The 25,485-nt window shown below is 39.6% G+C and overlaps 11 protein-coding genes across 29 annotated transcripts in view; 4 read left to right on the forward strand and 7 right to left on the reverse strand.

Moving 5' to 3' along the window:
• Window positions 1-1,876, forward strand: part of LOC136415336 (serine/threonine-protein kinase MARK2-like) — a 28,953-nt gene extending 27,077 nt beyond the window's left edge. For all 15 annotated transcript variants that reach the window (XM_066399871.1, XM_066399878.1, XM_066399876.1 and 12 more), the window contains one exon: window positions 39-1,876. In XM_066399871.1, coding sequence (XP_066255968.1) covers window positions 39-97 — 59 coding nt within the window. In that variant the 3' untranslated portion in view covers window positions 98-1,876. The remainder of the gene's footprint in view (window positions 1-38) is intronic.
• eIF6 (eukaryotic translation initiation factor 6) overlaps window positions 1-7,631 on the forward strand; it is a 91,707-nt gene extending 84,076 nt beyond the window's left edge. Inside the window, exons 2-5 of the mRNA XM_066399897.1 lie at window positions 6,603-6,734; window positions 6,792-7,230; window positions 7,282-7,463; window positions 7,518-7,631. Coding sequence (XP_066255994.1) covers window positions 6,628-6,734; window positions 6,792-7,230; window positions 7,282-7,463; window positions 7,518-7,527 — 738 coding nt within the window. The 5' untranslated portion in view covers window positions 6,603-6,627 and the 3' untranslated portion in view covers window positions 7,528-7,631. The remainder of the gene's footprint in view (window positions 1-6,602; window positions 6,735-6,791; window positions 7,231-7,281; window positions 7,464-7,517) is intronic.
• On the reverse strand, window positions 2,649-6,186 carry GlnRS (Glutaminyl-tRNA synthetase). 2 transcript variants are annotated; one of them, XM_066400100.1, is made up of 12 exons: window positions 5,978-6,186; window positions 5,565-5,922; window positions 5,350-5,505; window positions 4,965-5,116; window positions 4,720-4,906; window positions 4,251-4,662; window positions 4,059-4,198; window positions 3,835-4,006; window positions 3,324-3,486; window positions 3,042-3,265; window positions 2,802-2,991; window positions 2,649-2,747 (listed from the first exon to the last, which is right to left on the reverse strand). In XM_066400100.1, the coding sequence occupies exons 1-12, from the start codon at window positions 6,095-6,097 to the stop codon at window positions 2,700-2,702; spliced, it is 2,322 nt and encodes a 773-aa protein (XP_066256197.1). In that variant the 5' UTR covers window positions 6,098-6,186; the 3' UTR covers window positions 2,649-2,699. The 2 variants fall into 2 exon arrangements, with proteins under 2 accessions (XP_066256197.1, XP_066256196.1); XM_066400099.1 differs by having other exon boundaries at window positions 4,251-4,657; window positions 4,715-4,906.
• A 154-nt stretch (window positions 7,632-7,785) lies between the features above and the next one.
• On the reverse strand, window positions 7,786-11,643 carry LOC136415550 (UPAR/Ly6 domain-containing protein crok-like). The gene is made up of 3 exons (XM_066400181.1): window positions 11,454-11,643; window positions 11,014-11,253; window positions 7,786-10,966 (listed from the first exon to the last, which is right to left on the reverse strand). Exons 1-3 carry the CDS (start codon window positions 11,518-11,520, stop codon window positions 10,737-10,739), a joined length of 537 nt encoding a protein of 178 aa, XP_066256278.1. The 5' UTR covers window positions 11,521-11,643; the 3' UTR covers window positions 7,786-10,736.
• Window positions 11,644-12,020: 377 nt separating this feature from the next.
• Prosalpha6 (Proteasome alpha6 subunit) lies at window positions 12,021-13,337 on the reverse strand. The gene is made up of 3 exons (XM_066399905.1): window positions 12,860-13,337; window positions 12,364-12,787; window positions 12,021-12,310 (listed from the first exon to the last, which is right to left on the reverse strand). Exons 1-3 carry the CDS (start codon window positions 13,194-13,196, stop codon window positions 12,229-12,231), a joined length of 843 nt encoding a protein of 280 aa, XP_066256002.1. The 5' UTR covers window positions 13,197-13,337; the 3' UTR covers window positions 12,021-12,228.
• Window positions 13,338-13,518: 181 nt separating this feature from the next.
• On the reverse strand, window positions 13,519-14,643 carry LOC136415360 (ribosome-recycling factor, mitochondrial-like). Its single transcript, XM_066399906.1, has 4 exons — window positions 14,364-14,643; window positions 14,143-14,280; window positions 13,882-14,092; window positions 13,519-13,829 (listed from the first exon to the last, which is right to left on the reverse strand). Exons 1-4 carry the CDS (start codon window positions 14,572-14,574, stop codon window positions 13,589-13,591), a joined length of 801 nt encoding a protein of 266 aa, XP_066256003.1. The 5' UTR covers window positions 14,575-14,643; the 3' UTR covers window positions 13,519-13,588.
• Window positions 14,644-14,841: 198 nt separating this feature from the next.
• On the forward strand, window positions 14,842-16,625 carry LOC136415357 (uncharacterized). The gene is made up of 2 exons (XM_066399904.1): window positions 14,842-15,116; window positions 15,188-16,625. Exons 1-2 carry the CDS (start codon window positions 14,971-14,973, stop codon window positions 16,503-16,505), a joined length of 1,464 nt encoding a protein of 487 aa, XP_066256001.1. The 5' UTR covers window positions 14,842-14,970; the 3' UTR covers window positions 16,506-16,625.
• Window positions 16,626-16,727: 102 nt separating this feature from the next.
• Window positions 16,728-18,742, forward strand: LOC136415564 (uncharacterized). 3 transcript variants are annotated; one of them, XM_066400200.1, is made up of 8 exons: window positions 16,728-16,943; window positions 17,060-17,111; window positions 17,168-17,410; window positions 17,473-17,609; window positions 17,661-17,922; window positions 17,985-18,316; window positions 18,378-18,495; window positions 18,552-18,742. In XM_066400200.1, exons 1-8 carry the CDS (start codon window positions 16,884-16,886, stop codon window positions 18,563-18,565), a joined length of 1,218 nt encoding a protein of 405 aa, XP_066256297.1. In that variant the 5' UTR covers window positions 16,728-16,883; the 3' UTR covers window positions 18,566-18,742. The 3 variants fall into 3 exon arrangements, with proteins under 3 accessions (XP_066256297.1, XP_066256296.1, XP_066256298.1); XM_066400199.1 differs by having other exon boundaries at window positions 16,729-16,943; window positions 17,000-17,111; XM_066400201.1 differs by lacking the exon at window positions 17,060-17,111 and having other exon boundaries at window positions 16,731-16,943.
• Window positions 18,743-18,753: 11 nt separating this feature from the next.
• Window positions 18,754-20,924, reverse strand: LOC136415565 (uncharacterized). Of its 2 annotated transcripts, XM_066400203.1 has the most exons (4): window positions 20,693-20,924; window positions 20,473-20,640; window positions 20,283-20,421; window positions 18,754-19,534 (listed from the first exon to the last, which is right to left on the reverse strand). In XM_066400203.1, exons 2-4 carry the CDS (start codon window positions 20,616-20,618, stop codon window positions 18,893-18,895), a joined length of 927 nt encoding a protein of 308 aa, XP_066256300.1. In that variant the 5' UTR covers window positions 20,619-20,640; window positions 20,693-20,924; the 3' UTR covers window positions 18,754-18,892. The 2 variants fall into 2 exon arrangements, with proteins under 2 accessions (XP_066256300.1, XP_066256299.1); XM_066400202.1 differs by having other exon boundaries at window positions 18,755-19,534; window positions 20,473-20,923.
• Window positions 20,925-21,496: 572 nt separating this feature from the next.
• Window positions 21,497-23,635, reverse strand: LOC136415441 (caspase-1-like). The gene is made up of 5 exons (XM_066400011.1): window positions 23,533-23,635; window positions 23,227-23,483; window positions 22,993-23,171; window positions 22,817-22,937; window positions 21,497-22,766 (listed from the first exon to the last, which is right to left on the reverse strand). The coding sequence occupies exons 1-5, from the start codon at window positions 23,571-23,573 to the stop codon at window positions 22,540-22,542; spliced, it is 825 nt and encodes a 274-aa protein (XP_066256108.1). The 5' UTR covers window positions 23,574-23,635; the 3' UTR covers window positions 21,497-22,539.
• A 226-nt stretch (window positions 23,636-23,861) lies between these two features.
• On the reverse strand, window positions 23,862-25,344 carry LOC136415475 (uncharacterized). The gene is made up of 5 exons (XM_066400058.1): window positions 25,061-25,344; window positions 24,848-25,001; window positions 24,672-24,788; window positions 24,255-24,606; window positions 23,862-24,206 (listed from the first exon to the last, which is right to left on the reverse strand). Exons 1-5 carry the CDS (start codon window positions 25,127-25,129, stop codon window positions 23,942-23,944), a joined length of 957 nt encoding a protein of 318 aa, XP_066256155.1. The 5' UTR covers window positions 25,130-25,344; the 3' UTR covers window positions 23,862-23,941.
• Between the last annotated feature and the right edge of the window lie 141 nt (window positions 25,345-25,485).

Raw genomic sequence — 25,485 nt, forward strand, 5'->3', positions numbered from 1 at the left:
CCGATGTGGCCGAGTTAACCGGGTTTCGTTTCCAACAGGGACGAGTATCGGTTTCAAGAACATTGCTAGCAAAATAGCTAACGAACTGAAGCTGTGACTGGTCGTCAAGGAGACGGACGTTCCCGACAGCAGCGAAGAGAATCCAATGACGTAAACGGTTATCAGGATTGGACCGCTTCCAGGCTGAAGTCTTCGAAGGGATAAAGGCGGCGGAGGAACATCAAGGTTTCTGTCTCCCGGATGAACAACCACAACAATTTTTCGAATAATGCTCTAACGTAGTTTTAAGATTTAAGAATGATGAAATACACTCTGACTCCTTATTCAAGCTTGTGATATTTGGAATTGAAAGAACGTGCGCGGTGGGGGAGGCTCTCCTACTTTCTCGACTTCTTTCGATTGTTATTGGAACTTATCGGGCAGCCGCACAAGGACCCAACTTTCGAGATACAGATCTGCATTTACTCTGCGCTTCTTGAGAGTCGGACCCCTATGCCTGCTACGGTCTTATGTTAGGTAAATTACGACTAAATTCGAAAGCATCATGAATTCTTCTTAGTCCACGGGTCTCTATCTTGTCGGCAAATATTTATTTTCCTGTTATTATTATACATAGGTAATTTAGCGATTTTCCTTTTATTATGTTTTGAAGTGTGTAATCCTGCATCGTTGTTGCTAAGTACTTGAAGCGCCAGCATGTGCGCTTTCAAACCAAATTCCACGTCAATTTCGGCCCGCGGATGGTCAAAGGCGGAGCTGCGGGCGGTCGAAAAAAATGAGAAATTTCGGGCAGTCCGGCAACTCCGCGTCTCGGTCTGACGCATCTCCGGTCGGTTATGCCGAAGAAATTGAGCAAAGTTGCCACTGTCTTGATTCACGCATGCGTCAGGGATTCGAAACGGAGCATCTCACTACTAAACCGTGACTATAATAATAGTAAAATTTAAGGTTCATGCGCACATCGAGTCATTCGCGTCTCTACCGAGCGAGTCGTTTTTCTCGAGCATGTGCGCATGATTCTTCGTGTTTGAAGAGTGTACATTTGCACAATTACGCAAAGCGAAGGACTTTGACCGCGTGCGCCCAGTCTAATAGAGTTTTTCAAATTCGTGTAAATAATGTGTGATAATAGTGCGTGTAAGCTGCGAGTGTAAAGACGGCCGTCTACAAATAAACACGGGACCGTTCTGTAGTTAAAGCCGGTTGAACACGGGGGTACTGTCGTCGTTTCAATTTTGCGTGTTCGTTTTTTTTTTAAACACGATTTTGCATTTCGTTTTCTCGACAGTAATCGCGCGATAAGTGTCGTACCTACCGGGAATTTGTAGGCATGTTTTTGCTCGTAATTCATGTGGTTTTGTCCTAATTAGCGGATAAGGCCTAACCACCTGTTAAATGTAAAAAAAGAACCAAAATTCTCTAGAAGCTTTTTGGCGCAGTTTAGGTACTTTCTAGGTATTCCCTTTTCTACGATTCACGAGTGTACTTACTGTTTCATTTACTTCATATTTCATACAAACATACAGCCTTACTTAAGTTTGAATCTACTTTTAGTTTTTTTTTTAATTTCATTGCTGCATTCTGTATCTGTAAATATAATATTTTAAAACACTCAAGTGTCCTCGGAGAGATTTTCGAGGGTAAATTGAGAAAGGCGTGTTGGAAAGTAAGGGTCAGTAATTGCCCATAGGACGATTTATATAAAGTAGACGATACAATAAAATAAAATATATTTACTTGTTAGTACAGCCTTAGAATATAGTACTGCTGTAAAGAGCAATGTTGCTTTACCTAAAAAAAATCAATTCTTTCACTGGGGATGGGCACTTATGTTAGTTTAAGCTGATCATTTATAACAAATATTTAAAACTGGAAACACGAGTTTTATTGCAATCCTAATAAGTTGTTTTTCCCTAAAAAAACTCACTAGATTAATAATCGCAATTTAGCGAAATATGACTCACAATTTGATTGACGACGATGACTTTTTGCGAAAAAATTCCATAATATGCACTTTTTCCTAAAATTTTGTCTTCGTAAAACCAGTGGCGTAGATAAGTAATTTTGAGCTAAAAAAATTAGTGAAAATTGAATGCTCAAATTTTGAAGATATTTGGTTTGCGGGTAGGCATTTGGAGTACCTGCCTTGGTACCAAATATTTTCCAAATCGAAGCAACTTCACTTTTTTAACCAAAAATTTCCATGATGTATAGTCCATGATATTTTTTCGACCCAAAAATCGAAATTGTCCGATTTGAATTTTAACCGCAGCATATCAAAGCTATATCGTACAGCTACTGCGGAACCCAATCTCGTTTAAATCGGAACACTCAATTTTCACTTAATTTTGTTAGTACAAAATTGTCCTGTACGCCACTGACTTTGTGAAGACCGAATTTTAGAGTAAAGCGTTTATTATGAAACTTTTTCAACGTTTGGGATCAGATATATCCTTATAATCCTTCTTTCTTCGGTATCAAATATTTTCTAATTCGGACAACTTAACTTTTTTATTCAACATTTTTCATTGACAAATCTGATCTTCAAGAACATTTCAGTTGCCTGTATCGACCAAACTGGATTCAGTACCAGGCTTAAAAGAGAGATGGTACAACAATAGGGACGCCAGAATAAAAAATCATAAAATATTGGTTAAAATATATTCAAATAAATAATCATAATTATCCTTTTTTAGCATCTACTTTCCGGTGTCTTCCTTAAGGCCCACTGTCCTATTTACCACAATCTAAAACCAAATTTTATTACATGAAATTTTTCATAAAAGAAACCAAATTTCCACCTTATTTCCGCTGGTATCAGGATCAATGGAAAAAAACCCAGTTCTTTCAAACTGGAACCGATCCAAAATTTTAGCGTTCTTCAAAGATTTGTCTGCAAAACTCCTCAAAACCTGCAACGAATTTGGAATACAATCCGACAAAAACCCATTGGGAACTTCGTTGATATCTTCAGGGTTTTTATGCTTAAATCTGGAAAACTTTCAATAAGCTCACTTCTAACGAAAACAGCATCGACTTACAGAGCCGAATAAAGCCGTACTTCAATCTCAATGGGATCAGCCACCCAGTGAATAAAAGCTTTGGGTTTAACCGTGCCTTTTTCGGTTTCAGAGCACTTACAAACGACCTCTGCAACCTCTCCCGATGGAAGTTTTTTCACTTCGGTGACATCAAGAACGAAGCCAGCATGTCGTAGGCCTACTGGCTGAGATTTTGTGAGACGTCTATAACCTTTGTCACTTTCCTAAAGCAAAGGTATTGTGCAAATACGATTAAAGTCAATAAAAAACAGGTATGTTTACCTCCATAAAATCGCTTTTTTCAATGTAGATAACACGATCGAAAATTACATTATGGTTGCCTGATTCAGGCTTATTAGGAAAATCGGGCACTGACAGTTGTTTCGGTCCGGGGTAAGGGTAGTTTTCGATGGTTATTTTCAGGGGATCTAGGACCACCATTTGTCTGCAAGAACGGTAACATCGTTGAACTCATTACAGCAAAAAATTAATTGTAAAAGATGCTACAAGAGCAAATTTGGGAAAAATTTAGGAAACTTTCCATAATGTGCCTGATAAGGTCTCGAGCTAAAAACAATTCAAAGTCTAATTCACATATTCGTAAATATACGCTTAACTCTCTAATAATCTTTTTACATTTGTTATTTTCTTGACCAAGGCGATTGAACAAGAGTCGCTTAACAATGGTAAACAAACTCTTAGCATAAAAAAAAAACGTTAAAGCACTTCAATAAAGAAAAGTTCCAACATTATCTAAAAACTCCCTCGCTAAAGGAATTTACCAAAGACTTACCTGGCAGCTACGTTATTCAAGTAATCCCTAACATAGGCTTCCAACATGGACGGATCCACGGTACTCTGAGCCCCTGTAACTCCCAATTGTGCGCAGAAATTATTTATTGCCTCCGAAGGAAACCCGCGCCTCCTCAGTGCAGTCAGAGTGAACAGCCTGGGATCGTCCCAATCTACACAATTATAACTTGACTTAGCTAAAATCCCTTGAAACCTAAAACTGACCCTTGACAATCCCCTCGGAAATTAACTTGGCAATCTTCCTCTTGGACACCACTGTATAATTAACGTTTAATCTGCCATATTCCCATTGGACTGGGCAATAAATGTCCAGAGCATTACACAACCAATAGTAACTGGATCTCCTGGAAAGATTATTCATTAACATTTTGTTAACTTAAGAGCCAATTCAAGTACCTTGACTGAAACTCTTTAGTGCATAACGAATGCGTGATATTTTCAATGCTGTCGCAAAGACAGTGAGTGTAGTCATAAGTGGGGTAAATGCACCATTTGTCTCCAGTGCGATGATGCGGGATGAAACGCACCCTATACGCCACAGGATCAAGTTTCCCTTCCTCTAGAGTAATTTTCATACGCAAAGTGGCAGCTCCTTCATCAATTTTACCATTTTTCATGTCCTTGAAAAGTTGCAAACTCTCTTCAATCGGGCGATCTCTCCAAGGTGAGGGTTGTGGGTTGAAACCCTTCATTTCATCTGCTGTCTGATGACATACATAGGCCATGCCCTTGTTGATTAACTTAATTGCCCACTCGTACAGCTGTTCGAAGTAATCTGAGGAGTGGGTGATTTTATAGGGCTTGTAGCCTGGAAAATTTAATATTTTATTGTGTTGTTGACTAACGAGTTTCAGTTATAGCTCACCCAACCAGGTTACAATGTCGTAGATGCCCTTGAAGAATTTTTCTTCCTCTTTTTCTGGATTTGTGTCATCATACCTCAGGAAACATATGCCTTTGCTAGCAGCTGCATAACCGAAGTTGATATTGATAGCTTTGGCGTGGCCAATATGCAGAATGCCATTGGGCTCAGGGGGGAACCTAGTTCTAACCTTTGACAATAATTCAGTGAAAAAAAAAACATATAATCTCATATATCATATATCTTACCTTTCCGCCAGTGATCTTTAAGTGCTCTTTCAAAAGCCTCTCAGTATTACTGGTTACAACATACCCTTCAGTTTTGTAGTTTTCGCCAGGTGCGTGAAAGTTGATTTTCCTCATTACATCCAGGATCGTTAACCCTTGGTTCAAAGACCCATCTTTGAAACAAAAGACTATTTTGAATTTAAAGAAAATCACCCTTGAACACCTGACAAATGGGGCTGGTAGGACACTTTCCTACAGCATCAACATGCTTGTCATTGACAGTTTCTACTTGCATTCAACTAACTTAACTTGAGATGAACCAAACTGACTCAAATTAATGAAAAGCTAAGCCAGGATGAGACATAAAGTCGTAATAAACTTACATCTTTCCAAATTTCGTTATTACCTTTACTTTCCTCTGCAAGCTTCACTTTCTCAATTCCCTTCCCTGGTTTTGCCATCTTTTTATCACTCTTTGACACCGGCGCCAAATCAGCCTCAGTTTTAGGCCCCAATAGATCCAGTATTTGCAAATCTATCTCGTTCTTAACAGCCTTGCCATCTGCCCCAAAAAACCCATTATAAACACTTCAACATTCTCATTACCACTAAAATACTAACCAGCCCACAGCAGCTCTTCTCTGATTTTCTGCATTATTGGCCCAGCATTAAATCGATATCGCTTCTCTATAAGTTCTGCTTTAACAGCTTTCAAATGCTTCTCAACACACTTCTCAATTTCTTCTGGAGTTATCACCACTCCAACTCCACAGTACTTTTCCAAGTCATTACTGTCAATCTTACTTATATGCGAAAGGGCAAATTCTATGGCTTTATCGACCCTTAAGGTGTTGTCCAGTTTCTTGGCCACTACATACTTAATTAACATGGGTAAATGATGGCCAATTTGAGGTTTTAACTTGGTTGCCAAGTGGTACAGAAGGGTTCCTGTTCCATCTGTTAAGGCTACCCCTCGAACCTAACAGGAAGAGGTAGGTATTAACATAAGCATAGAGGTACTAATGAGGTCTTACCTCTTGTAAAATAGAAACGAGGGTCTTGGTAACTGCAGGATTCTTGAGGGTTTCTTTGGCCTTCTGTTCGCTCAGGCCTAACGTTTGTAGGGCTATGAGAGTGTCCTTATCAGAACTCATGTCAGGGCAGTAACATATAGTAAGGCAGTGTTAAAAATATCACAAAATTTCGCCGGCTTTTAGATTAAAAAAAAATCAAAAGGTCCTTATGAAAAACAATTAGAAAGATTCGACTCGACCATCCTTTTTCAAGATGTATGCGACAAACGAAAGTGGGAAAAGTCGAGTGAGTGTGCTGAAATTTTCATAAGAAACATAAAAAATGATGTGAGGTGACATCATCGCAAATACAGCCACGTGCGCAGTACTACAGCCTATGTACTTAGTTAAGACACGTTATTGCAAATGTGGCTACACCGGTAATATGATGGGTTATTTCGACACACATGTCGAATGAGGTTATGTTTGTCATTACTGTAAAAAGAAAATGCGCTGTTGTCATTGTTGTTTCGTGGATAATCCAATAAATATAGCTAAAATTAATTTGAAAGTACAGTGACAGTTTATTTTTAAGGTTATAAACGTGTTTTTCGTTCTATAAAAAATTAGAAGTTGATTTGCATAGAAACATACCAAAAAAAGCCGAAATTATGGCAGTTCGTACACATTTCGAAAGCAAAAACGAGATAGGAGTGTTCGCTAAACTAACCAACGCCTATTGCCTGGCCAGTATAGGAGGATCCGAGATATTCTACAGGTAATAAACCGAACGACCAACATTGTGCAACCCTATACAACATCCACTATTTCCCAGTACTTTCGAATCAGAAATGGCAGACACAATCCCCGTAGTGCACGCCTCACTAGCAGGATGCAGGATAATCGGCCGCATGTGCGCAGGAAATAAAAAAGGGCTCCTTGTGCCCAACTCTACTCACGATCAAGAACTGCAACACCTCAGAAACGCCCTACCGGACTCAGTCAAAGTGCAGAGAGTGGAAGAAAGGCTCTCAGCTTTAGGGAATGTGGTTGCCTGTAATGATTATGTGGCCTTGGTTCATCCAGATTTAGATAGAGAGACTGAAGAAATAATTGCGGATACTTTAGGAGTAGAAGTATTCAGGCAAACCATAGCTGGGAACGTTTTAGTGGGGTCATACTGCGTTTTAAATAATCGAGGAGCTTTGGTGCATCCGAATACTAGCATAGTCGACCAAGAGGAGCTGTCTTCACTGCTCCAAGTCCCTTTAGTGGTAAATCTCAAGTTTCATGATTTTTTCATGATTAATCAATATTTTTACTAGGCAGGTACAGTAAACTGTGGCAGTTCAGTAATAGGGGGAGGCTTGGTTGTGAACGATTGGTGTGCCTTTACAGGCATGGACACCACAGCTACAGAGCTAGCCGTAATTGAATCAGTCTTCAGACTAAATGAAGCAGAACCCAGTAAAATTACACAAGAGATGCGAGCCACATTAATTGAGGGGTGAGTTGGTGGGTTTGGATGGCTTGGCAGGTTTTATTTATGGTGATGTTTTAGGATGTCGTAGAGGCTGCACTGGGTAGATTTCGAGGCAAGAAGGATCGTATTAAGAGTTATTGTAATTGAATTATTTTTCAAAATAAAATGTGATTTTTTTTCAATAAGAAATATTATTGCTAAAAGGTCGAAACTTTCAATCTTATTCTGAGCAAATAATGCGAACCTCTGAGCCCTGTCCTTTCCTGATATTTCCACTCTGAACACAATCATAGCCCTATATGCCAAAACATCAGCCTCGCCATCAAACAGAAAAAATCCAATACTATTCCTAAAGGGCATTTATTTAAAACTGATAGATACACAACAAGGTTAGAACCACATAAACGCATGGCGAATTTTTTACTGGTGCGGGCTCTCGCGAATTCGCCATACAACCGACTTATACAGAGTGAGATTCACGTTAAATATTAAAATTGTAGAGAATAAAATATGCCAAGAAAAATTATGTTTTCGTGACCAACATCACCCTGTATATGTAACAACAAAACGGGCAGTGACCATATAATAAATCGCCCAATAAACCGGGGCTTTAATAAAATAACCATTTTCCCTTATACTGATCTTACCAACAAAGATATGTAGTTGTCAGTTAACTTCAAATTTAACTAAGCCGGTGCCGGGAAAACTACCTACAAAGACTTAATAGGTAAAATATTATTGCTACTTTATACGCTTTAATGTTATTCTAACAAACGCGACTCTAAGGACACTGATTAGAAGCTACAATCAGTTAACAAGTATGTAGTAGCCTAAGGCCAGGTTTTTAAAGCTCCTGTTAACTTTACCAGTGAAATAATCTTCATGGAAGAGTTCCCAGGGCTTTGAGAAGCCTGGTGTTACTGGCATCGATAATTACCTCTGGTATCTATAATGTATCATAATAATAGTGAAAATAACAATTTTGCACTATCGCAGGCACTTGTAAAGCTTAATTCATTAACAATGGCGATTATATGAACCACATAAGTATAATACATGAAAATGCTGTTGGTGAAAGGACAAAAAAAGGTTTTGATATCAACAGTGGTGATTGGTGAACCTCATTGTAACGAGTCCTGAGTTTCGTTATCTAAAACTAGACAGGAACCGACAAGTGATGCACTGCTTTCGGGGCACCACAGGGTGATTTAAAGCTAATGAAATTTCGAGGAAAGATCTAATGCGTATCGTGGTGTAGACTTTCCATTAACAAGGCACTCGTTGCAATATTCTCGGAAATAATGATTCATTGGGATCGTGCGCTACAAACATCGAATTTTTCTCATTTCCAACTTGACCGAACAACAATGAAGTTATGACTGCAAAATACACAAAACGGCGGGTGACAAAACTACGTTACCTGTATCCAATTGAGTGGCTTAGTAATTTGTCGCTCCTCTTGCGATGAGTAGTGCAATTGCCGCCAAATCACTATCACTACTTTATGATAAATTAAAAACAATTTATATCGGTTTTCACATAGTGAAACTACCAAGGAAACGGTCCATACATTACTTAACTTTACGGCTTCTGCCACCAAAACAATTATATCGGAAGGAACGTTAACAACGTTAGTCATTTGTTTTGTTACCATCGAAACCGGTCGCCTTAACAGATTTCGGCCAACTTGTTTTTTTATCAAACGTTATGAAAATTACGCTTTCTTCGTCATGATTTAAAAATCACTTGATTTTTAATAGTAATATGCATTAAAAATCACGTGATTTTCGTCATAACCTGTTACGATCCAAAATCACAGACGAAGAAAGTGTATTTTAGCTCTTTCTAACCGGCACAATGCATACATTTCGGGACGTCTTAACTGATTTTCCCCTGTGGGAACGGGACTTTTATGTATTGTCCAGGCAGATCTGTTTACTGCCAACAGGGAAACTGAACATCACAATACCTGGCACTAGAATCCAAATTACCTTATCGGAGAATCTATCGCGTGAAGAATTGCAATCGTTTTCCGAAATCTCTCATATAAATTATACGTCTAAAAAAGCTTAAGCATTGGCTATAATCATGGTTTCTATGGACACTAGCTTTACGTTAAAATGAACAGTACTTTAATCATTTCGCTTTTATGCATGTAAACAGTCAAATATCCAAAACTCAACTACGAAATAAATAAAAAGATAATTCTCAAGTACGCTCAATTGTGACTGAACAATGTTGCATTCGCCATATTTTCAAGAAACATTGTTTTGTCTTTCTCACATTAAAGACATTTTCATTAGTTTCCCACATAAACCACGCAAGAATAGTGTGAAAACCTTCTGGGCAACTCATATTACAGATTTCAACTCGAAATAAACAATGTACTTACCCAGAAGCAGAGTTTTTGAATTGTTCTAAGTCCGTTTCTTGTAGGATTGGGAGAAGTCTAAAATGTAAGAAACTAGGACACAAGACCTTGGTAAATTGGAGGATAGCATGAAATGAAATAATAGACACAAGAACATGCTTGTTACAGCAATGAATAATTTTAGTGCAACGTTCGTAAAATCCGTAATTATATCGACTGTGACTGCATAATATTGCCTTCACCATATTTTCAAGAAACATCGTGATTAGATCTTTTATCATCAAAAATTTGCTTGAATCAGTTTTTAGATAGTCTAAAAACAAAAATAATCGACATTTTTAATGTAAAATTCTGATTTCGATAAAACTATAGTAAAAATTGATGCTTGTTATACCTCCTTTCCTCCAAATTTCTGGCTCATAATCTCATAAAATATTTCCATGAAATGGCGACTAACGATTATAAACAAATTATTATCGCTTAGCGTTACAGTGGACACAAACCTCATTTAACTCTTCTTCTGACGGAATTTCTGTAAATTCTTTACAATATTTTGAGCGATGATGGTTTACACACTCTTGATAAAATAAATTTCTATTATTCACGACAATCCCGCGATAAGTTTTCTTTGAATCGGAACAAAGGTCAGCGAACGTTGAACTAATAATGCGTTAAAAATGTGTGTTATGTTATGTTATTAAAAACCAATCTGAATTAGTTCAAATTCCTATTACACACTTAAGTATTTCAGTAATTTGATTATATTTGCCAAAAAAATTTGATTTACTCGCATTTTGCCTTTACTTTCTATAAAATAATGTTATGAATGGCACGTCCTACCTACAGACATCACTTACCTATAGACAAACTTATTTTCCCTCAAACCGTAGATACATTTGACACGGAAAAATATAGTTTTTCGAAGCCTAAAAAGGTTCTAAAATGCTGTTTAGCAGCGCAAACGCACCAAACAAAGCGCAATAAGTTAAATAAACGGAAGAAGGACGGAGTGCGGTACCATCGTTGCATAACGATTTGGTGCAGGCACAATAGCGAACCTCAATGCCGAAAGTACCCGCTCGTTTGATACATTGTTTGTCGTCGCGTTGGTCTGGGATGTATCCGCATTCGCGGATAACCCTCTTATATCCATCGACTGAAAAATACATTTTTAACCAGAGAAAAACTACGTACTTGCAATACCTTTCTGTATTATTTTCCTGCAAACTGTGGGCTTCATCCTCTGGTTGGGAGGCAGCTCAGGATCGATCAAATGCTCAGGGGGCTTCTGTTCTGAGCAATTGACAACCCCAATCGTATAGGGATCGAAGGGGTCCCCGCATCTCGGATCGTACAGCGAGTTGCAATCATAGCACCGAAGCGGCGTTTCACCTTTCCAGTAGTCCTCAGAGGTGTACACCACACGTTCCACGTCCGTAGTACCTTACGGAATATGGGTATAAAATATCGACCACCGGAAACACGAGCCTCTCCTTAAATAATGACCATGGGAGAGTATAACAATAAAATCAATTTTTAGCCCGGTTTTTCTAAGTGCATCTCGGAGTTCGCGTCATAAGGTAACGCAGGAATGTGAGTAGTAATCTAATTAAGTTAAGGACTAATAAGCAGTGGATACTTACATTGTACGAGAAATATTGCGTGAATTGTCAGTAATCCGAACGCGGGGAAAAGATCCTTGACGAACATATCCTCCGTTACACGCTGTTATGAACTGCATACAAAATTAAAGAAAAAAACGAGCTTTAATGAAATTAAAACCTTTAAGGACTTCCGTCGCTTTTTCCGGATAAACTGGAAATGCAGCGCCGGGCGCCTTGAAGCGCCGCAAATCGAATCCAAACCGGTTCCACTATTGTACTCAAATTGTACTAAATTTCACATCCAGCAACTTCTTCCGACTACTTCAATACAATTACATTTGAAATTTTCAAATTCATGCCTCATGATCGCTTGATTCTGGCTCCTTCCTTCTTACCGATGTGAGAACTTTGCGAACTAATTGTACGTAATTTAGTACAATTCAGCCCGTGCTTCAACCGCGGAAACCGCTAGTGACGTCACTTCTGGTGATGACGTAATAAGGATCGATTCACGGTGCAACGGCTAGAGGGGCACGGAAGGGATTGTCAAGGTCCAGGTGCTAAGGGTAGATGGTTCACTTTAGATGATGGCTTTTCATGAGAATGCTAATGCAAAAACCCCAGTTTTATTAATATTCAAAATTGCCTTATAAAATATAAAATTAATTCGTAACAGAGAAAGAGATTTATCGTTGTGCCGTGGCTGCCCTTACAAGCTTTTCAAAGACTTAGAACAGCCACGGCACAGCCATGTTCAATTTTCCAGTAAAAAAAGGCAAACTTATTAAAGGACATTTTGGGATTGTTACTGTTACTAATCGGTGTCCATGGCATGCTCCGCAGCTTCCGTGGCCACTGCCGCGGTGGGATCTCGCGGCTCTTCCCCCTGGTCCTCTCTAAATATAAAAAAAATCAACAATCTATAACCCTTACATAACCAGACCCCTACCTCAAAGGTCCCAAAGGCTTTTCTGGGGGAGCTCCCCTCCTTTCTTCACCCTCAATCAGTCTTAAATACGGCGCAGTTTCCTCCTCATCCAAGATCTTAAATTGTTGCTCTTGGCCCACATATCCAATTGAAACGTTCTTGGTGGACAAGTCCACTTCAGCCGGTAGAGTGTCTCGCAATGCTCTCAGTCCATGCTTAATAAGCTCCTCTAGGCTGCAGTTGCTCAGCTGATCCAGGTGCTTTTCAAGGTAAGTTCTGGCGCTCTGGGAGCGAGAGCCAATTGACATGGCTTTGCAATCATAGAAATTGGCAGAGGGGCAAGTTTGGTAAATATGGGGTCCTTTGTCATCGTAACCTGCTACTAAAAGGCCCACACCGTAAGGACGGCGGTCATAACGTTGGGTGCACACTTGCATTTTGTTTCCTATAAAAAAAGGTTGGTGATTATTATGTGTGAATCTACCAACCCTGCTTCAAGCCCTGAAAATCCATTTACCTAAAGTAGAAATCAGCCTGTTTAAAGGCAAATACATATCGTGAGAATACTTGTAGTTCAAACACTCCGCTCTCATAAATCGACTCAGGATTCTGGCATCAGCAGTTAGGCCTGAAATAGTGATGCCAATATGATCATCGATGTTGATGATTTTCTTCTGGTACGCCGATAGCTCCGAGGAGGCTCTTTTCAGAGCGATGAGGAGGGCGTGAGAGTTGCTTTTGAGACCCACAGTGGCTGAACCCAGATTTACAGCTTCCATGGCGTATTCGACTTGGTGCAGCCGCCCCTGAGGGCTCCAGACGGTCACATCGCTATCGTACTGGTTCCTGAACATTTTTTCTATTTGAAAATAAGCGGCACTGACTTAAGGAAACACTTTTCTAGGGAAAATTGAAAATAATGCAAATGATAAAGCGGTTTTCTTCTGGGGATATCATGCAAAGTCACTTTTGTGAAAAATTGAGGTTAGAGATTTATTTTGACTAAGCCGCCTCTAGTAAAAGATAGATGGCGTTGGGAACGGAAGCACCCGAATCACTCTCTTTCTATATTTGTTGACTCAAAGGAAAATAGATATTTAATCTGGTCCCGTCAATAATAAAAGGAATAAGAGGAAAAGGAGGGACTTTTGAAAGTGAGTTAAAATCAAATGAACAAAAAAAACGAATAATAAATATAATTTCAGATTCCTTCAAATTCAAACAATTCTGTCACACGGTTTGGTGCCTATTTATCTCCTAGTAATTCAACCTGTTTTTTATGAAGAACACTTTCAGCTTGAGCAATAAACTGATCAGCAATTGCTACTATTTGCTGTTCAACACTCCTTACCAAATCTTCGGACACTTTGTCTTTTTTCTTAATTTGCTTCACATTCTTCAATTGCACATCCCTCACTGAGTCTTTGCACTTAACAAATAGTTGTTTGGCATTTTTAGCCAGTTGTTCTCTGTGCTCTTTAGTCACCCTTAAAACATAAAGTTGAAAAAAGCATTTTGGATATTACTGCAAAACTTTACTTAGGAATTGGTATAAATAATGTAGTGCCATCTTGCTGTGGATTTAAATTCATGCCAGACTTGGATAACGCCTTCAAGGCCGCAGGAATAGCTTGAGGAAACGTAACGAAGTTTATAACTATAGTTTTGGGATTTTTCCGGATGATTTGGGCCACCTCCTGCAACTTGTGCTCTTTGCCGTCTATGTTAACTGGCAGAGATTCCATGGCACCTAAAAAATGTGGCAACTTTATATCCAGCTCTAAAGCAGCAACTACTAACCAGTGGTTGATCTCAGTGATAATTGCTTCACAAAATCCTCCTCCATTTGAATAACTGCCTTTTCCATCTGGCTTTTTAAGGTTTCAACATTAACCAAATCGTTTATTTGATCTTCATTAACTACTACCTTGGTTTTGCCTAAAATACTAGAGATAGTATCACTTCTTTTGAGCAAATTGAATGTAGCTAAAAAGAGGTCTTTTATAAAGTCCTGAACAAACCTTTTTCTTTTTTCTTGTCCTTTCCCTTGGCATAAGATCTAATTGAAACTGCATTATAATTCTTAATTTCTATTAAAACACTACAAGTTCCCTGCTTTCCTATAGATGTGCAGTATTTTGAGGCTGAATTTTTGGCAATTGGTGAGTGCTGGAGTTGACGAAAAGCTGGACTTTTGCATAACACATAAGAAATCCTTCGAGTGAGGTACATTTTCCATAAATAATCCACAATTTATACGATTTTATGTTGGTTTTCTTTTAACTTTGAGAAATTTTTGAAACAAAAAAAACTGTTTTAGAAACCAAATTGAGGTTATAATTTCTTGATGTTTTGATCACTATTTTATTGAAGTTCATGAAAGTTATGAAGATTATAATTTGATCTCTTTTTAACCCTTGAGATTAGACAAAGGTAGACATAGTCGAAAGACAAGAATAATGTTCTTGGTTGCATAACTACTAGAAACTTGATTATTGCCATTTGACACTTTTGGTTGATAATTATTTGAAATAACCGTTTTTACCACCATTAACTTTCCAGTTCGTCTGTAGAGCCTTTTTTGTGAAAGTATTATTATATTTTTTGTTTTTGTCTGAATGCCGTAAAATGGATGCCAATAAGTCGCAGGACGAACATGAATATTCATTCAATTCGGACGACAGTATAGTCTTTGGCCCATATTCGATGAAAGAAGCTAAATCAGATATTTTGAAAGGCATACCCAAAGACATCAAAATCAGGCACTCATGCATGTAAGCTTAAAACACTATTGAATTTACAGATCTTGTGGCCGAATTTTCGATTCAAACATTCTCTATTTTAGAGCTAGATATGAACATCTCAACGTTTCTCCAGCAACCAAACCTACTCCAGAAATTTCTAAGCAGCAAGTTTCATTCTCCAGTAGTTCAAACTCAACTGAACATCTGAACACAAACTTCATTCAACAACTCTCAAATGTAATAAACGAGCCTTCTTCATCTGGTGTGAGCTCATATTGTACAGCTCAAAATGATACCAGTGTTTCCAGCAAAACCCCTGATTTGGCCAGGGAATGTGAAAATCAAACAGAATCTTCTTATTGCACTGCTTTGAACCTAAGTCTCACGTCTGAATCTCAAGACTTTAAAAATAGAGTTTCAACAGGGTATAGTGAACTTAATGCTTCTGATACCCATTGTTCTCAAGGGATAGTTCACAATGAAGAGGGTGTAATAGTCCTTAGCAGTGAGTCGGAAGAGGAACAATCAGGAGATGAAGATTATTTGTGTAGTTCATCAAGATATGCTTATTCTCCTGTATATGCAAGCCCTGATTCTAGTGTTCTGGAGTATTCTGATAATGCAGTGAGTTACACTAACACTTGTGCTGAAAGAGATGTCAGCAGTCCAAATCTTGAATCAGAGGACATCAGGAACATGAGTAGCAACAGCCCAATTAAACAGTCATGGGAGAAAAAGGATAGTTTGGATGATTTAAACAATACTTTTGAAGAAATGAATAGGCTTTTAGGCCTTGCGGAAGAAGCTGGCACTGTACAAGAGCATGATAAATCCAAAGAAGCATCAAAGCCTACCTTGAATAAACAGCAACCTATTAAGCAGACTCCTAACTTCATATCAAAATTGCCACAACTTAAACGGCAACCATTGCCAACCTCAACATTTAAGCCTCCTTCGGGCAAACCACCTAAGAGGCTCGTAACCCCCTGCAAAACCACCAATCCTGCTTTAAAAAACATCATAAGTCCTGTTGGGGTTTATATTAAAAGTGGCCCCAAGTATTGTCCCATGGTTAAAGTGCCGGAAACGAAGCTGAAGCCTGAAATAAAATTGATCAGGGAACAGAAGGAGAATATTCCCCAAGATATTACCTCAGATTTAGATTGCCAAATTCCTTCAGTGATATATACGCCAGCGAAATACAAGCTGGTTACTGAGGTAGTCGATGTGAAATTGCCAGAAAGTATTAAGAAACGAGTGGGCGGGCAAGTGGTCACCAAGCACGAGCAGAGGGTGGCTAAAAGGCTTGATCAGTCCATTGAGAGGAGGCTAATGGAGTCGGATTTGTCCATAAATGAGAGTGTTAATCAGGATGTGTCAATTTTAACGCAGAAGCAACCATTCCATTTCAGGAAATAGGATCTTTAAACATAGGATGTGGTCAGCGTTTATTACTGAGGATTTTGTTATGTACATATCATCGTGATTCTGCTGTATTATCTATTTGTGAATTTACTACTTGCAATATACACATATGCATACCAACCTATGTATATTTTCCCCAGTGCTTATCTATAGAATAAATCTAATTTTTTACATGTTATCAAGACACAATTGCCTCTATACACACTGTTCTCGGTACAAACAGAAGTGTACACCTGTTATCTCCACAGATAAGCCAATTTATTTTGGCCCAAATTCAACCGATACTGATGCGATCCAGCGAGTTTTACCTGGGCTCGGAAACAGCACCAGTTTTGTGACGTGTTTTAAAATGCAAATAAAGTAAAATTGGGCATGCTACACTCACCCAAGAACATTCGTGCCAGCGTAATCCTCATATCGACATGGACAATCGTAAGTATAAGAGCTTCACCATTTCTTGCACGTATAAATTCCATCGTCTCGTACAGCTTCAGACGATAATTCACATCTTTTGGATCACTTACGCGTATTTATTCGCAACTTGCAAGATCGAGCACTCGTATTACGACGTGGTCTTCGTGTACCTCACCTATTTCTTCAGTAAGCCTCCTCACGCATACAGCAGCAATTTATGATAGAATTTCATGCTTACATAGAGCAGTCTTGCGGTCCCATTCACCTGAAAAATGAAACGTCGTTCCTCAATCGCTCAGTGTCTGCCGCTCGGTTCAGGTTCACTGAACCACTGGCGTCGGATGACTTGTACAATTTCCTCCGGGAGGTACTCCAAAAGGCCAATTTGCCTAGTGAAAGCAATGCAGTAAAAAGAACTGAGTTGTACCTCGTAGTGTTCTTTTTTGCTGATATGCTCTGGCTGCTAACAGCTTTCGGTCTGGCTGGTGAGAGTCGCTTCATTACATACTTATGCAGAGTGCCTTACAAGATAATTTGGCCTCTATAGCCGGCGCCTGTTGCAGAATCAAAAAGAAATTTCTCTCCATCTTTTTTTACGGCCCCTGGCTCCTGTGCAGCGCCTTTGTAAACTTCCTAGATGTGGTGTCTTCAGTGCAATACGGCCTGGACCTCATCTATATCCGAGTAAGTATAGATTTATTGCTACAGATGCAGGTGAGGGATTGTGCAATTTAGAGTTATACTTCGTGGCTTCGTTTCGTCGGAGTTCGAAACTACACAGCTTTCGTCCATTACGATGCACTTCCCAGCTCCAAAATGGCCCCTATTGTTCCCACGGCAGTCGTAGTCATCTTATTGTCAAGAGTATTCTTTGTGTGGCTGTTGAACGTGATCTGCTTTTTCGTCATCTTGTTCGTGGCCATTCCGGACATGGCACCCCAAAGCATAAGGCCACATAGTCGAAGGGCTTTGACCACCAGAAGATCCAGATCAATAAGTATGCAAAATGTTACTAATCATCTCATTAAATTCCCAGCTTTAACCCCACTTACTTAATAGTTGATCCAAACTCGTCAGAGGCAAGAATACGCAACTGGCAGCTGTTCTATGGAGCAATCGAAGCGAACAGCACCATGACCACTCCCATCAAATCTTCTATAAACACCAAACACTCTCGCAAGAGCTCCGTCTCTTTCAACAAAGAATTATCAGGAGGTGCGTACAGTCGAGACGACAGTTACTTAAGTTTCAATGAAAATTCGTCTGATAATGTTAAGATGGCACCTGAGTTGCAATTTAATGATGATGGGGGATTCAGGAGGTTTTCCGATGTGACCAGCGGGGTTTCCTTAGTGCCCTCCCCTCAGGAAACACGCAATGAGTTAGTGCAGGTACGTTTAATGGGCCGAGTTCTTAGTAAATATTGCATCCTAGAGAATTAATTAATTGCAGCTGCCTTCTGCCATTAAGGGCTTCATGCCTTGGTCGTATTTATGTCCAGAAGGATCAGCGCCCAAATTGCTTACGGAGTTTAAAGAAGCTGGAGATAACAAGACCGAGAGTATGCAGTGTAAGTCGTTAGTTGATGGTTTATCGCGCGTTTGTTTGATCAATTTTTCATTACAGGCACCAAGTTGTGAGGTCCCAAGGATTTTGGACATATCAATAAAGGGTTCTGATGGTTTTGTCCCTACTAAGTATCGTTGTTGTGAGTTCTAATCATACTATTAATGGGAGGACTTTAATACCCGTATAATTTCATTGCTTCTATTATAGGAGATTTTTTATTTTATAGCAGTTAGGTAATCTTATATGAAATTACAAAAAAAGCTTTAATTGTGCGTACTCAAGTGTCTTACTCCCTAATAACGCATTTGCCGTTAATATTAACAATAAATATCAGAAATAAACAATAAAAACATAAAAGAAATTGCAAACCCCCTTGGGGCAACAATCACAGTACCAGATCACACCCCCTCCTTTTGCCCCCACTGGAACTTGCTCCCTCCACGCCCCCTTATCCTGGGTTTCTTTTTACTGCCCTTGACAGCCCCCTCTTCTTTCTTCTCTTCCTTATTCTGCTTCTTCTCTTTATCCTCATCAGCGCCGTCCACCACAATAGAAAAGGGCGTGGCTGCTTTGTCTTCTTGATGACGATTGCTTGGAGTGGTATCGATCAGAATCTTATTGCTGCCCTCCCAATTCGAGGAGATAGTCTTATGCTCTAAAACTGAATAATCATAGGGCTTATAAGAGTCCGTCGTTGTCTTAAATGTTTGGTAGGAGTTTAAAGGCGGATACAAAGTGCTCTCGTAGCTAATAAAACTGTTAGAAGGCAGGGAGTACGGGGTGGTAATCTCCATGGGTATGGGCTGGGAGTAGTGGATCGATCCCTTTTGATATGGCCCCGGGAACACCTGGAGGGTGGGGTGAAGGTTGGACGGCTGGGCGTTCCCGAAGAACTCCTGGGAAGAGATGGGCTGCCAGTTTATGTCCGGGAGGGCCGGGTAGGACTGCGGCTGGAGCAGGCTGTCCATTGGGGAGTAAGAGTCTCGATAGTTATTGTGGCGCATGTCGTGGTAGCGGTTTCTTGAAGATTTGATTTTGGCCTGCCAATGTTAATCAAACATTAATCGAAATAGCTGATGATGACCGCGAATGACCGATCATTGATGACACAGTTGCGTCAAAAACGGACGAAACAAAGAATGAAATAAAAACAACTAAAAATCGTTGGTCACGTGTCTATCCTTGACGGTGCTATCCAACCGCGGCCATCCAATCCGAAGTGGCCCAAAAAAATTGTCATTTACTATTCTCCTCTAACACGTCAGCTGCTGTCCTGCTCTAACGTATCGGCTCTGACAAGGACAGAACCAAATCGCGTGACGTTGCTGGCATCGTAAACGCAAGTTTTTGCCGACCTCAGTCAAAACAACAACATAGCGGAAACAGTTTGAATATTTCTACGCCCGAGGAAAAAAATTAGAAATTTAACGTTTTCGAGCGGTTTTCCGCGTTATAAGCGCGAAATTATCGAACTCGGGTTAGATGTAAGTCGAGAGCGGTGCAGTGCAGTCGCGAAATCACCCTGGAGCCCCCTAATGCGTCGATGGCTGTGATGCTGGTAAGTGGACACTTCCAGGAAAACTCGCAATAATCTCTTTTAATTAAGCCCTAAAATAAATTATTTTTCTCGGAAGTGCACAGCTTTTGGTACTTGCACTCTCACGTATCTGGTTAGAAGAAATTAGAAAGTGTGTTGATTATTTGTTCTTTGCTAAGAAACTGACTTGAATAGCATATTTATCCCCCTTTGGATTTTACCTCGATAATGCGTTTGAGAGATTATCATACCTTGTGACGCGAACTCTTCTCTTCGCTGAAATCCTCATGGCTAGCACCTTCCTCAGAAGAGTAGTTTGGGTAGCTGTATTTCACCTTGCCACTGGGCCTCCTTTTGTGCCGGTCCCTCCCATGGGAGTGTTGCTTATGCCTGCAATTTGTCAGTTTTTAATGGCCCATTTGAAGCTGGGAATTCATATACCTGTGGTTCCTCGTGGACCTCGTTTTGTCCTTCAAAACTATCATATGATGGACGTCTTTCTTCTGCCTTATGCTCTCTACCAACACCGCACAAAGAAGGCATAATAAGAGAACTGTTTTCCACGCGAAACTCTTAGTTCCAAACATGATCTGTGGGATACTGATCGGCCTGATGGGGTAAGCAGTGGAGATGTGCAACAATTAATTTTAAATGCACACACCTGGGTTTCAGTGTGTTCTAGCCGCAACCCGAAAGAAAACTAATTGGAATAGAAAAGCAATTCGGTTTAAATGCGCTGCGAAACGGGGGTAAGCAAAATTGTATGGTTGGGTTGAGAAAACGCATTAAATGGTTTCATGCCCAGGTAATCTTTTCGATTCTCGCGTGAAGATTAAACCCCTGCATGACCACAGATAAATGAGTATTAACATCATTGTATGGCTTTTAGGCAGGACGGGTTTCAGATTATTTTCTTTAATGATTTCTTAGCGTTCTTATTAACAATACAGCAATCGAAGGTAATTTGTGTCGGGTAAAATCAATCATTTGAATTATTAGCTTCGGGAATGCTGCTCCACCTTGTACACCCCCAAAAATAGCCCTGAGAAAAAATAGTACCGGGGCCTTGTGCTAGATGTCGCTCGTGGAACAATCTTCTGTAAATCTAACAGTTCAATGGAAATGGCATATTCGCCATTGTCAAGAAAGTGTTAGTCATTCACAAATCATCACAAAAGTCGTTAGTCACTTCTTAGAGCAGTGGCGTAAATGTCCTAAGTCCAGATACAATCTGGAAGGCGGGGGTTAAGTGTGCTTTTGGGTGCGCGTTTTCTCCTGCCAGCCCCCTAAGTGCTGCCCTGGCAATTATTTAAATATGTGAATAAAATCGAAAAGAAATCTACCCTGGTCTAGTTAGTATACGTATGAGATAATTTCGATACATTTTTATGGGAAGGGGGAGGGGGGGGGGGTCAAGCGTCGCTTTTAAATTAGCCGATAAGCATAAAAACAATAATAAATTATTTATTCCTCGTTTTAAATTTCTTCAGTTTTATTTCTTTACGGTAAAAGCTCCTTTCTTCTTATTATGTAAATTAAGCGGGTTTCAGGTTGCAATGCAATTAAGACACATAATAGAAGAGGTGTTAAGACCAACAAATTTCAATTAAATGGCTGATTAAGAATGGGCAATTAGCATTATTGAAATTCAGCTGCGGCAAATAAATTAAAATAATTCTTTATCAGAGCATCTAGATTCGTACATACGGTATGATGCAAATGTATGGAACAAACTCATTTAAAATTCAACTGTGTGGTTTTTTGGAAAAACACTTGGGCACGTGGATTTTTATTTTTCCTTGCGGTTTCTGATGGTAAAGTCATGTGTACAGGGTGACCCAAAAATTAGTTATGACCATTAACTTCATTTTTTCAAAAGGAAACGGCTATTTTTTATTTCATTTTCGGATTCTACGTTGAATTCTAAGTATATTTCATGTGCCATGTCCTATACCTAAACCCAACTGTTATCGAGAAATTTACGTCTAAACATATCAGCAACGAAGACAGCTCTTGACCCATATGCATTTTGTGTGGATGCCATTTTTCCTTTTTTACCGTTCTAAGGATCATCGACTACTGTAAACTATTATCGAGTGCGACCTGCCTGGTGCTAATATGGGGCTAACGCTAAAAAAGGAAAAATAACATCTGGTCCAAGAGCTATCTTAGTTACTGATATGTTTACACGTAAATTTCTCCATAACTGTTGGGTTTAGGTATAGGACATGGTACATGAAACGTACTTAGAATTCGACGTAGAATCCGAAAATGAAATAAAAAATAGCCGTTTCCTTTTGAAAAAATGAAGTTAATGGTCATAACTCGTTTTTGGGCCACCCTGTATATATGGCTTTATCATCAGAAAAACCACAAGAAAAAATTTTAATCCACGCGTTCGAGCGTTTTTCCAAAAACCACACCGCTGAATTTTAAAAGATATTAATTCCATACATTTGCATCATACTGTATATTAGTACCCAAAAAATACATAAATATGACACAAAATCACCCGAAGAACAGCTCTTTGGTAAGCATGCTGACAATACTGCACATTTCCTTCTTTCCATCATAGTCATAGTCCCCACTGTGCGATTCGAAGCCCATGGCTACTTCTCTGTTGACCATGGTTAGAATGGATACGAGGTCTCTTTGATCATGGTGCTCTTCCAGTTTCTTGACCAAAGTCTGGATGAACCAGCTGCCCTTGTTTTGGTCTCTCCAAGCCGCATATCCTGATCTCATAGGTTGAATAATTGTAGTACTAAGTAGATTAATTTTTTACCCTCAACAGTAGCGTACATAATCAAGATGTCTGCCATGGTAGGGATCTTATATACGGTCGATTTGTTTGAAGCATCGCTCTGGACCCGAACTCCTGAATCCACGTCGTCTCCTCTGCAAGCCTAAATCAACGAGATCACTATTAGATCGCTTATAATAAGAATATTATTGCTTAACCTGTATAAAGAACAATTTGGGTTTGCCCGCAAGACTAGGACAGTGGTGTCCGTCAAAAGCTTTCATCAACTCGTCAATGTTGTATTCGTCGTCTCTAGCAGCTATTCGCCCAGAAGTGCGTCCGTGGCTCAGGACCGCTACCACCAAACAGTCATTATCCGAATGATTCATTTTAGACACTGAAATTTAATTGCATATACTCAAATTCTCTAATAATAAGCTGCGAGTGCCGACCAACGCGCAAGGAATTTCTGATCTCTTTGAGGGTATAGTCCTCGTAAATCTCCACGTGAAAAGACAATTTTCGTAGCAACGCTTCCATGGCAGCCCTATCACGTTCCGTGCCCTTTCGCTCTTTGTAGAAAATTGAATCAAAGCGTCGATGATTGAAAATCAAAGCTATGCCCCTGTTCTTGTGGTTCATATCGTACAAAATATCGTCAGGGTGCTGACCGATGGGTATTCTCGGAGCTGGGCGTTTATCTAAAGATCTACAGGGGCAATAAGTACAGAAGGTTTGAGATTAGGGAGTAACAATACCTTTCAGCGTTTGCTCCATCTGAAGTGTTGCTCTTCTCCATGATGACTGTTTTGGGGAATGCTGCAAACGGTTCGGTGTTATCATCTATAAATTTATCGAGGGCTTCACCATTATCTTATCTATACAAAAATTATTGATGTGAAATTTAATGAATATCGCAGAGTGTTTTGGAAACTCTTTCATAGAATTCGCTTCCGACTGACTTATATGATTAATGATGCTTAATGATGACACCATAAAGGAGCGTATAAAACACATTAAAATCTGCGAAAGCGTCACAGATAGGCGCAGATATCAGAAATCTCCATGAGTATAAATTGATGGTGCTTTATTCGTTCTTTGTATAAATACAGATTATTGTGAGTTATTCACAAATTTGTTGTTCCTCTAATTCCACTGCGGTGTGGTTTAGAACTGATGGTAGGCACCGCCACTCGGCATCCTGTTTCTTGAGTTTACAAATTTAGGTGTTTCGTTGCCCTGTTCGTGGTAGGTTAGAGGCAGAGGTGCCCTCTGATAGTACCAATTGCGCTTTTCCTCCGGGTATGAGCCGAATATTTCGTCATCGGCAAAAGAGGACTCTGCATTGAACTGTCCGTTGTCGCTCCTCGTTGTTGACTTGTGTGCACGCTTTGAACTTTGAAATTTCGGTCTTGGAATCGAAGCTTCTTCACTGAAAACGGCTTTATTTTTCAAATGCTTTTCGAATTCGCGTACGTACTATTGCATCAGCGGGGGCATTTGGAACACCATAATGGGGGTAACGATGGAGTAGAATCCTGCCACAGCGTTGATCAACCATAGCGTCCAGCCTTTGGCCACCAAGGTTGCCAGCACCCCGTAGCTGATTTTCACGCCCACGAAGTACCTTAGTTGAAAATCCACATTCGTTTGGTACTCGCAGTCGTTCTCGCCTTGTTTTAAGTGGCTTATATCAAAGAAATCAATGTTGCAGTAGTCGTAGAAGGCCAGGGCGAAGACCACCATGTCCAAAGTACAGACAAGAAGGGTGATTATTCCTAAAGCTATCTGGATGTGCCGGCTGAGTTTTCGGCTTTTTCCATTGAAGAGGCCTGAGTAAAAATTTATAATGCACAGAGTGTCTCTTGCAGCTTCGAATTGAAGGAAAATTGCTCACTTAAGCATTCAGTAACCGAAAGTGCTGCCCACAAACCGCTTAAAACCAGATAAATCCAACAGATTATGTGAAATCTTAGCGGTAATATCACCCTTCCTTTTATTTTACTATCTTTGTCTGCAATATGAAATAATACAAAATCCAATTCTGCAAAGACATCTGAGTCAGGCACTCACCTAATATAGAGCTATACAAACAGAATGATATGAGGTCCGTAAACGGGGTACCGGAGCTCATCAGTGTCTTTTCAAAATCTTTGATGCTCTGAGGCTTCACGTAAAACAGGATTATGCAAATTGTGGCCAAGATAATCCACGAGAAAGCCTGAACCTATTCGTCCAATAACTCTGAATTTCACTTATCGAACGACCCTCATAACTGCTGCTTACCGCACTAGAGATGGCAAACACTTTCCTCACGAATACGGACCTCCACTTCTTCTCCTCCAAATTCTCCATTTTCCCCCTTAGAAAACTCTTGTAATGTGGTGAATATAGTGCGTTTTCATTATAAAAACTATAAAACTATACATGTGATATAATGTTTCTATATCAAATGACATTCCAAGGCACATTACCGACTCATATTTCGCTGATTAGAGCGATTATTTTGATAAAAGATAAACAGCAAGGAGATCGAAAGTATTTTTCAAATGTTCGATGATATCACATTACAATTGCTTTGATAAGAGCTTTAAAGTTAATTGCTTAATTGAAAGATGGTTTTGATAACAATAAGTAAATAGAACGAACTAATTGAGGAATTGTTTGGCTTCAGAGGTCTGCAGTTTTTTGATGAATCACTCTGTATACCT

This window comes from Euwallacea similis, chromosome 20 (assembly GCF_039881205.1).
Source record: "Euwallacea similis isolate ESF13 chromosome 20, ESF131.1, whole genome shotgun sequence".
NCBI lineage: Eukaryota > Metazoa > Arthropoda > Insecta > Coleoptera > Curculionidae > Euwallacea > Euwallacea similis.